The 11,674-nt window shown below is 37.4% G+C and overlaps 1 protein-coding gene and 1 long non-coding RNA gene across 2 annotated transcripts; both read right to left on the reverse strand.

The window, feature by feature from the left end:
- Positions 1 to 958: 958 nt before the first annotated feature.
- On the reverse strand, positions 959 to 2,333 carry LOC110888641. The gene is made up of 2 exons (XM_022136157.1): positions 1,782 to 2,333; positions 959 to 1,504 (listed from the first exon to the last, which is right to left on the reverse strand). The coding sequence occupies exons 1-2, from the start codon at positions 2,331 to 2,333 to the stop codon at positions 959 to 961; spliced, it is 1,098 nt and encodes a 365-aa protein (XP_021991849.1).
- A 5,745-nt stretch (positions 2,334 to 8,078) lies between these two features.
- On the reverse strand, positions 8,079 to 11,331 carry LOC110890857. The gene is made up of 2 exons (XR_002564827.2): positions 10,255 to 11,331; positions 8,079 to 8,472 (listed from the first exon to the last, which is right to left on the reverse strand). It is a non-coding gene; the product is annotated as an uncharacterized LOC110890857 (long non-coding RNA).
- Between the last annotated feature and the right edge of the window lie 343 nt (positions 11,332 to 11,674).

Raw genomic sequence — 11,674 nt, forward strand, 5'->3', positions numbered from 1 at the left:
GCATTAGCAAACTTGCTAGAGATATCCAATGTATCATGGTATGCCTTAATGACTTAGTATTACCATGAGGCGGATTGTTGTTGCCAGTATTGCCAGAATTACTTCCGCTAGTTCCTCCTTGGGAGGCGGCGTATTGCGCGATGGCGGCCGCGATGACCTGCTAAAGTTCTGCCTCATTGGTAGGCATGCGTGTCTGACGTCTCGGTGGCATCTTCTAAAAGATGTGTTCACGTTGGTCAGGTCATAGTAAAGTGTACGTATATAACGATAGTAGTAATACATAACATCTCATGTTAAAACAAACCAATCACATAACATCCCATGTTATAAATAAATCAATCACACAACATCCCATGTTATAAATAAATCAACAACATAACATCTCATGTTATAGAACATAAATAATCAATCAAACATCACATGTGATGAGAATACTGCGATTGCATTGCCATAAATTGAGACCACAAAGTAAAGTTTACAAGTTCATATCGGTATCATACACATCAACGACTAAGGGCTACATCACCCCAGTCCAAAATATCAAATCAATGTCAACAATATCCCATATACATAACAACAAAAGTCATGATCAATATGCAGTCTCCAAAAAGCTGTGCAGTCTGTGCAATCGCCGTCTTCTCAACAAAAGTCCACCCGTGTCGTACAAAATAGCCCTACGCTGATGGCGGTGGAGGAGGGGGAAAATGAGAATAGAACAGTCGGCGCATGTGAAGCCAATCCTCCTCCATGGCTCGGTGAGAATGCAAAAGATACGCTAGCTGCTGCTCCTGAGTCCAAAAACGAGCAGCAGAGTCTAGAGATAACGAACGAGGGGGGTGTGATATCACAGGGTGAGTCTGGCCCTAGCACTGGCATGGTGGTCGCTGTGCTCTCTCGAGCACCTGCACGCGACGTGTCAGTGCCTCCTGCTGGATCATGAATGACCTGAGAACATCCTCTACAGAATAACCCATGTGATAAGGATGATAGGGATCAGATGGTGGCATGATGGGCGGTAGGTCCAGAGAAAAGGCTCGCTGGATGGAGTAAAAGATGGCACAGTAAACGGTGCAACAGGGGGAACAGCAGTATGATGAGGGATCTGCGGTGCAAACTGATCTCCTCCAGTCAGAAAAGGTGCATGGCCGAAAGGCTGACGAGAAGAGCCCTCTCCAGGACGTGGCGGAGGGATCTCCTGGAGAAATGTGATGGGCAGATCTGCGCGATTAGCATCAGCAGTGTGTGTGGGAAACAAGGGTGCATCAAAAGGAGCTGAAGCAGGTGCTGGAACAGGTGTAACTGGCACCACAAAAGGCGGGTACTCATCATCGTCATCTATCCACCCATTTCGCGTGTGCGCATAACTGGGGTCAACATGAGTCGCAAAGAGTGCATGGTCGGGCTCTAGAGGCACCGGGTCAGGAAAAGGAGGGGCAATAACAGGATCAGCAGGAATATCAGCAATGTGAAGGGCATCAACCTGAGCATCAACAGCATGCTCATCCTCCAACAGTGGAGCAACAATAGGATGATCATCGATAGGTACATCAGCAATCAGAGGATCAACAATGGGTACATCAGCATGAATAGGGTCATGCTCGAATACGGGGTCTGGAGCAACTACTGGCTCGGGGGCCACAGCAGGCTCCGGGTCGTCAAACTCCATCTCGAAATCTGCGAGGTCAGCAAACGCAGGGTCAACAGGATCAACTGGTCCTCCATGGGCTGATCTAGGTGTATAAACTCAATGTCCTGGTCTGGTCGAACCCAGGTGGGAAGACGGGGTCGGAATCCTCATCAATGTCATGATCAATAGCAAAACACAGGGCAGGGGCAGGTGCAGCAGATGACGCCCTATCGGGGTCTGAATCATGTGAGTAGTGTTGCGCGCCCTGCGCGTGTGATGGTGCCGATGCCACAGAGTCGAAAGAGTCTGGGACAGGTGAATGGGCAGGTGACTCCTCAGTAGGAGCATCTGCGAGAAGCAAGAGATCGTCGGCAGCTATAAGGGCCTCGCCCTCAACGTCATCCTCCAGTGGCTCCTCGTCAAACAAATCGACGTCGTCATCAGCGACTACGTCAAGAGGCATATCGATAACAGGGTACATGGCAAGGGGTATGGGAGCAGGGATCACCACAAGCGGCAAATCCCCAGCGATGGGGCCATCAGCGGGCTCAATCACGGCATCGGGTAGTGCAAACGGCTGGAAATCATCGTCGTCTGTACTGATGGTGTCCGAAGTATACACCTCTCGCTCCGATGACACTCTGTCGTCCGATACTACGGGTATAGGGTCAGTGGTGTCCGACTCTCCTGTGCCAGATGAAGCCATAGCGTCTGTAATACAAACACACATATGCACAAATAATCAATCACATAGTCAGGTAAACACATTAGTCATCAATAAGCAATCAAATAGTTCTCCTAGTCCCACTAGCCTCCCAGCCTCCCAGACTGATCTTCCTAGTCCCACTAGATTAACTTCCCAGCCTCCTAGACTGATTCCCTAGTCCCACTAGACAACTCTCCCAGCCTCCCAGACTGACTCCCTAGTCCCACTAGACAACTTTCCCAGCCTCCCAGACTGACTCCCTAGTCCCACTAGACAACTACCTCGGCCTCCCAGACCGAGCCTCAGCCTCCCAGATTGAGCCATAACGAATAAATAAAATGTGCTCAACTTTTATTTGTAAAAACGTTTTGGATCTTGACTTAAGTGGTATGCAGTGTAAAAATGTTTTCGCGAGAGCCCTAGTGATCATAGTCTAGACTCGAGAAGGAATCCTAGTTCGCTATGATCAGAGCTCTGATACCAAGCTGTCAAACCCTGGCTTTGTGGAAGCGTGGGTTTATTTGGTGTGACTTCTTAATACCATAGCTTAATCATAACATAGCTATATGAAAGTAAAACCATGCAGAATCATCCATTAAAGTCTTAAAAACAAAAGTAACAACATTGTCTCAAAGTGTTGACACATGCAACGGAAATTACAATCTACCAAAATGAAAACATTGTTCTTAAGACATAACCACAAACTTTAAAATAAACACCGTTTAAGACTTGCGACTCGTCCAGGTAAAAGTCGCAATCCCTAAACGAGGATGATCCCGTAACTCAAACGCAGCGTAGCATACCGTGCCAAAATCCTTAGTTCCCTGAAATACATGTAAGTTGGAAAAATCAACAAAAATGTTGAGAGAGTTCATGTGTAGTGAGTATGTAAAACCCTTTGTAAGTATAAAAACCCTGGTATGTAGCAAATAAGGAAAAATAGATCACCAATGGTTTGCAAGGCCATTGATATGTGTGATGTGCAGTAGGAAGACTCAAACCTAGCAGATTTTTGCGTCGGGTACAAAGTCACCCCGAGGTCCATTCTGTTGGGCCTGGGGCTGGGCTCGCTACACCCAGATAGATCTACCGCTACTGTCCCTCGGTCCTACTCTGAGGATTAATGGCCTTCAGTTCACGCCTACCCACTCACATGATCTAAGTGGCAACCCTCCTTACGCTAATCATACCATGTATGAAGTACTCGTAAACATAGTAACATGTATTTCACCCCCGCAGTTTAGCAAACTGAAAACAGTTAAGAGAAAAGGGGGACATGAACTCACCGAAGTGCGTCTCTAAAAAGTAACTCCCAGAAAATCTGCTGTGCGACGACCTACACGTACTAACTTCTATTAGACGGACGGTCGTGCTTTAGTTTAAGGTTTAATATCTTTGGGAAATAGTTGTTTACACTTCGTAGTTATTTGGTAATATATATATTCCTTCCCAAGGATGGGGGTTTTAATACATGTGCGTTCGTAAAATTTCGAAATATATTACTAAGTCTCATTTACAATATATTTTAATTCCAACTTCAAAATATAAATATTTTTTCCCAAAAATATTATTTTTTATTCCATATAATTTTCCAAAATAATATCCTTGTCAAAATACACACTTATGAGTATTTTCTGGAAATACGTAAGTTACAGTTTATGATTCGTGTGGCAATAATAATAATAATGCCGGTGTAACTTAAATATTTATTGTGAAGGCGTTCGTATTATTTTTTTGGAGCCGTTAATAATCAGTAATATTATTTTTACCCTAAGAATAATATTTGTATAGTTCACAAAATAATCATAAAAATCTCACAAGTGTTGTTATGGAAAATATATACTAAATATATATTTTTCAAGTTTTATTTTGTGAAAATCCCACCTCCGACTCTTGGAAGTTTTGTAATAAAAATCGTGGTAAAATTTATATTTTGAAAACAAGGTAAAATATAGTTATAGACACTTGTTACCAAAATATTTTCAAGTGTTTATATTTCTAGAAAAATTTCGCAAGAGTTTCCCCTGTAACTGGAGGTAGCCACGCTTTCAAGCGTATCATTTTCTTTTAAAATTCAAATCAACAATGTTCCCAACATTAACAAACAATATTCCATCATCAAACTAATCAAAATAGATATAAATCGCAAAACACATGAACTTGTGGGTTATGTAAAAGTGCGTAGTAACTCTTCAACACCTTTAGTGGATCTTTCCATTTCTAAAAAAAAAATAATAAAATCATTTTCTTGAAAACCTTATTTTTAAAGAATATGAAGTTTTACAACTTCTAGTCGGTATTTACGAAAATATTTCTTGGTTGAATCCTTTCGTTACACAAGTGTCTACACACTTGTGTGTTCACAAAATCACCTTTAGTTTATGAAAGATCCGGCTTAAAAATATGATTTCATCTTACACTTGGTTCTTCGAAAATACCACTTGTAGATCCTTAGATCTACTAGTTTAGAACTCCGTTTCATAAGAAAAATTGTTTTTACACAAGTTCATGTTTATGTTTGAAAGGGTCGTCATCTAATAACTTTACGACTTAACATAAGGCTAGTTCATGTTCCATGAACATGATCTAGCGTGGTTTGATGATGATCCATTCAAACACTAGCAATCAACAACAATAAATAATCATAACAAAACTAGTTTCACAAGTTTTGCACTATTATTCATCTATTAACCATCTTGTTCATCATTTAAGTAGACTTTTAGACTTTGATCTTGCATGTTCATGATTTTCAACCGACAAAATTCTTATTAACCACTTTAGAATAGACTTTAGTATAGATGAAGAAGGCGTTTAGAGTTACTTACTACTAGCTCAAGGCTAGGGAAGAAACTAGGCGAAAAACGAGTGGTTAAAAGCGTCGTAGAGAGGTCCTTGGCAATCCGCAAGCACCGGGCTTCCTCGTATGAGATCCTTCACACTTGTATAAGCTTGAACTTGCAAGATCAAAATCGAGAAATGGATGGATGTGGGGCTTGGTTGTCGGCCGAGATATCTAGAGAGGGAGAGGGATGAGAGTGATTTTTGTTCAAGTGTTTGTGAAGGTTACAAGAGATTTATGCTTGTACTTATAGGCCAAACCTTTCTAATTAACCAAAAGAAATTATGTCATCTAGATATATGGCATGGGGGATTAAAATAATCAAGGTTGTAAGATGGTGTCCCCTATGGGGAACCGAACTTGGTTAAGGGGGGGTGGTAATCGGTTCATTTTGAACTAAATGATTAGGATATAGTTATGTTAAAATTAGGAGGTTAACTAGTTACTAGTGTGTTCAGGGGCGTACCCACATTAAGGTTAGGGTGGGCGGGCGCACCCCATGAAAAAAAAAATTTTAGTGTTATTTTTCGTCGGAAATCCCGACCGCACCCATTGGAATTTTTTACCCACACCCCTTGAAATTTTCAACCGCCCCACTTAGAAAAAAAATAATTATTAACAATTTATTCCCTTAATTATTTAATCCAATCAAAGCCCAATCTGCAATCAATTTTTATTAACACAAGCCCAAACCCAACCTAAAGAAATTTGAACTAAATAAAATAACCCAAACCCGTCCACCCATTCCATTTCCAAATCCCACCCTCAAAAAAACTCCCAGCAACTTGACGCCACTGCTCACGACCTGGTGGCTTTTTTTTTTTACCAGAAAAACCAAAATTCCGGTTGTACAGACCCATATTACGTCAGAATTCCAATATAGAACTAGTATGGTTTATTTATTTATTTATTTATTTATTTTGTTTTATGTGATGATTAGAAGAAAATATAGATGTGTAAGGGGGATCTTTTTATATTTTTTTTTTGATTTTTTTGTTGTTCTAGATTTGTAGTTAAATGACTTTGTTGTTTTATTTATAGCTTTGTTTGTTTAAATGATTAGTTACAAGTAATCAACATTTAATATTAGGGCTTGAATGTTTAAAAATATAATTGAAAGTTATGGCTATGGTTGAACATGATTGTTTATTTTGTTTAAGTGTTTAGTGTTGTTGTATGAACTAATGGAGCAAATTATATGTGTTAGGAACAATGAGTAAGAGTATAATGAACTTATGACGTGTTTAGTATCCTTAGATGATATTTTGAATATATTTCAAAAAAAAAAACCTATAGGGCACAATTTTAAATACGTTTGTAATTTGTAATGACGTTTGACGTGTTTTTGATGATTTGTAAATTTTAGTTTGATATTCTTTTGTCTTACATGATCCGACCCGACCCGACCCGCTATGAACTGATATTTTTATACAGCTAAGGGTCTAAAATCTTTGAAAATATTCCGCACCCCCAGAAAAAAATTCCTGGGTCCGCCACTGAGTGTGTTGTAAATTATAACGGGTGTTAGGGTATTCGGGGACCCTAACTGGCTCAGAAAAAGAAAAAACAATGTTAATGACAATATTTTTATGTCCCGGGTTAAGTCCGGTTGTTCGGTTGGATACTGATCCGTTAAAGTGTCAAACAAAGCTTTAAAGTGTCTTTATTATTATTTTTTAGTGACAGAAAGAATTCCCGACACTTTGGAAAGTGTTTAGTATTATTTTCCATATTTTTGCACTTTACTAGTTAGCTTAAATGCTGAATTTTTATATTAAAGTGCAGAATTTTGTGTTTAAAATACGTTTTAGGCACATCCGGTCACTATAACTTATACCTAGTGACGCAGTTCTACAACCCTCATTTCCCTACACTCTCTACTAGTGTAGTAAACTATTCTCTGGCTCATACAGGCCTTAGAGGCAGTGTCTGCCTGATGCTGGCTATATCAGCATGTTTAATGGGTTATCCGTTCATTGTGCTACTGTGCTTTTGTGCATCAAGGTTGTCACTAAAGTTCTGTATGTAATTAATAGAGTGACAGTTAATAAAGTATGATGCAGGCAAGTATATGTATTAGTATTCAAGTAGCAGTTTATCCACAATTGAAAGCAAGCACAGTAATTAAGCAGTAATTAAATAGTAATTAATTCATACGGATACCTGATTTGGTGAGGGTTGTCACACAGGTCTAATCGTGTCTTATACAGATATCTATTGCCGGCCTTTGACAGAAGGACTCATAGTGTAGCAAAATGCAAACCATAGATACTTAGGTAGCGAGATTTTCAAATTAGGGAATCAAGTTGATCCTTCCACAACACCTTAGAGACACAAAATGCTCTTTACTCAAGTAATTGTTTAGAGAATATTTTCATAAATTGAAACAACAGAAACATCACACAAAGCACGTATGAAAACAAGTTGGGTTTCGATTTCGGTTCATCTTGTTAAGTTTTATCTTTTTTTTAACAGTTCCGGTTGGGTTTCGAGAACAACCTCTGGCTCAGCTTGTTAGGTTTGTGGAACAAACTCAAGTTCCTTGTGATTTTTGGAAAGTGTTTGAAATGTGTCCGGGTTTGGGTCAAACATGTGAAAGAAAATGGTGAGGGAAATAACAATAGATCGAATTGTGGGGCGTCCTAGGGTGATTGAATCGGATTGTTAAGAGCAATTGTGAGTATGTACTCGGGTGATTGAATCAGATTGTTTATTGTAAGAAATACTCGGGTGATTGAATCGAATCTCCCGAGTATTTGTGACTAAAATGCGTTCGTATAGAATAAATGAATTAATTCATTTTGATAGCCATTGGGTCTAATACAAGTAAGGTTTCGGGGATCCATTTTCGACAGATGTTACACCAACGATGATAACAACGATAACAAGGGGGTAACATTGACGTATTTATAAATTAATTAACTTATTTTTTATAGCCATTGTGGTCCAACGGTAACATAGGGGGCAACAGTCAAATTTTTGAGAGTAGGACGCGCGAGGTGGGGCTGCTCATCCTATAACCGTGCGGGGCCGAGGGGGGCGGTGTGGTGTTCCTCGTAATCCTACAAGCCACGCCATCCCGTTCTCATAACTATCATCTTCACTGTGATCATCTCCGCTGTAATCATACTCATGTAAATATCTTGCGAGAACTTTCATTATTTGTTTGTACTCCTTCCTCAATCGTTCTAACTCGGTGCGTTTGCTTTCTAGTGGTGTCACTGGTGTGGGAATATTGAGCCTACTTGTTGGCCCTGCGTAATTTTGCCTACATGGCACATTTCCTTTGCTCATAATTACCTGTACAAATTATTCGTGCTTACCAAATCTTTGTTTATCGAGATTGTTAATATATATAAAATTTAAATTACATAGTTTTGTTTTCAAGATCACAATGCATTTCATGAAATACACACACATTAAAACATGTAAATTTTTTAATAAAAACTTACCACTGACTTCTAAGACCTACACGGTCAATAATGAACTTACTATTAGATATTAGATTTATTATGTATCTAGGGTTTGGATTCCACTCATGGATTCGTAGGCATCCATGGACATATTAAAATTTAAGTAATACAACAATATTTGATTAAGTTAGAACACACTAATCGCTAATCCATATGTTAAAAACTTTTAAATGCAAATATACATTTTTGGCCCATCAATTTACTCAATTTTTTATTTACATAAAAATTAATTCCCCCCCCCCCCCCCCATTAATCAGTTATCCATATAATTTTTAAACAAATGATCATACCCTCTTATACATTAATGTTTTTTTTTTAAATACACCATAAAAATAGAAATTTTATTCTCTTTAATTTAGGTATTATATTACTATAGTTTCTTAACTTAATTTTTTTTAGAGTTAATTACATAGTTAGTCCCTGTGTTTTGCACAAAATAACATACTTAGGTACTAATAGTTTAAAATCACCTTCTGGGGTATTAACTTTTCATTTTGTAGCATTTGGAGGTATTAACTTCTAGGGTATTAACATAGTTAGTCCATGTGGTTTGCACAAAATAACATACTTAGGTACTAATAGAATGTGATCTTAAACCTACAAATAACGTTAATACATCCAAACGTTACAAAATGAAAAGTTAATACCCTAGAATGTGATTTTAAACTATTAGTACCTAAGTATGTTACTTTGTGCAAACCATAGGGACTAACTATGTAATTAACTCTTTTTTTATATGTTACGTGATTAACAGTATCTAGGGGTGAGCAATAACCGAAACGAAAACAAGCGAAAAAGAATTCGAAATCAACCGAATTAATCGAATTAACAAAGAATTGGTTATCAGATATTTTTTTTTTAATTTTTGTACCCTCGGTTAGCTAAAGTTAACTAAACCAAAATGAACCGAACCCAACTGTTTATATATCCACTTCATGTATTAAAACCTCCATTTCATGTTTTTATGTAGTTATTTATACATCTAATTTGTCGTAGACAAAAGTTATGTTGACCATGTGCTAGTAAATGGAGCTAGAATTGTTTCTATTCAACTGAATGACAAAGAATGACAACGATGTCATTTATGGTTCTTGTAAAGTGAATTCATCTAGTAAATTGAATTCATTCTTTGTAATCATCAAATTTGATTGCAATTTTGTCGTAGACAAAAAATGCCTTCCATTTGATAGTACTTTGTAATCATTAAATTTGATTACAAATTTTGTCGTAGAGCCTTTGCTAAAACAAGTATTGTTTATGGGTGTCATTTTTTTACTAAAGCCATTATTCTTTTTGGTTGTCATAAGTTGACTAAAGCAAATGTTTACAAAACTTGTAGTATCTTGTTGATTAAAGCAAACGATTTTAAAATCGTTTGTTTTGAATTGTGGAATCAATCCTTTGAATATAGAATTCATAATTTTGAATTTATGAAATTCATTCATTTGTAGTTATTACTACATTTTTTGATTGAGTAAATCATTTAATTTCGATAGTAGTTAATCGATTGTTGTTTGTATATGTTTATAAAACAGATATTTATAAAAATTCTTAAGGAGAGATTATTGTAAATATTTCGAAGTAATTTAGCAGTTAGAATAAAATATACCTTTCTTCTTATCCGGCTAAGTAAATCTTTAATTTGATTTTTTCAAGTGACCAACCCAACCAATTCTTCCCTACAGCCTTCTGCCTAAACGGTACTCTTGTGGCTCCAGGGCTCCAGGTTTTACAAAATTTTAAAGATGAACATAATGGATAAAGGAAACTGATATTTTTATTCATAATTGTTCTTCCATAAGGAAGAACTTCTTGATATTTACATAACACTCTCCTTTAGCAAGGAGTTTACTCGCTTACACACATTTAAGTTATAAAAGAAAAGTTGGAAAGGAAAGGATACGAGAGATGAGGGGGCCCTAAACTTAGAGAATTCAACTTCTTTATATAGTAGAAGTTAATTTTACAAAAGACCATTATAGCCCTTAATCAATCGTCATGGATGACGTTTATTTAGTCGACAAACCCATGTGTTGGGTCCAGTTCTCGAGTGTCTTTATCTGAAGAATAGCTGCTTTTTTCAGCAGATGCTTTGTTTTCTTCCGAAGAAGATGCTTTACAATATTCAAACTGATGTTCTTCAATTGTGCGTTGTAACTTTTGGCAAAGTTGTTCTTTAGTGGCGGCGCCTGCTTCTATTTTATTGAAAATAATGTGTTGCTCCATCCTTTCTAGAACTTCTTTTTCATGTAGTGGTAACGGAGTTCCACTATAGCTAGTAATTATGCAATTGGAGCTGCAATAATTTACTTTATTAAAGCTTCCTGCTTTAATTTTTTGTAGGTTATTTAGGATTTGTATAAATCCTTTTGTTCTAATATCTAACCATTTTTCATAGTCTTCATAATCTTCTTTCACAACCCTTGAAGGGTTGACTGTTCTTGTTTTGGCAATACCAATTTCTAAATGATGGTAACTTGGAAAGGTTTTTCCTTGATACCAGTCAGGGAGTGTAGAACTACACTTGAAGATATTTGCATCTCTTGCAGCGGCAATTTTCTTTCGAAGATGTTTAATAGCTTTCTTCACTCCTTCAGATAGATTACTTATTTCAAGTAAATTAGGAGAAGGGTAAATGAACTTTACTAATCCAGCAGAAAATGCTAGAGAAACTAGTTCTTGGCTTGCACCTGGACAAAAGATAATAAGACTTTTAGGAGCCTTATCTTCCGTGTAAATATGTTCGAACTTGAAATCGTTTTGGCTTAGGACTCTAGCCTTTGGCCAAATTGTTCTGAATTCGTCTAAAGATATAATATCTTTCTCTTCTTTCTCTTCTTTTATTGTTAGTTTTGAGAAAGTGTTTCTGAATTCAATGACCCTTTCTTTTTTCTTGGGCTTCAAAGATTCAGAAAAAATGTTACGTTTAAAGGTATTTCTTTTTTCCCGAAGTTTGCTGAATATCGGGTGGCTTCTTGTTGGGCTTGTAATAATGACCTCAATTTTTTGAACGGATAATCAGTTTTATC

This window comes from Helianthus annuus, chromosome 11 (genome assembly GCF_002127325.2).
Source record: "Helianthus annuus cultivar XRQ/B chromosome 11, HanXRQr2.0-SUNRISE, whole genome shotgun sequence".
In the NCBI taxonomy this organism is placed as follows: Eukaryota; Viridiplantae; Streptophyta; class Magnoliopsida; order Asterales; family Asteraceae; genus Helianthus; species Helianthus annuus.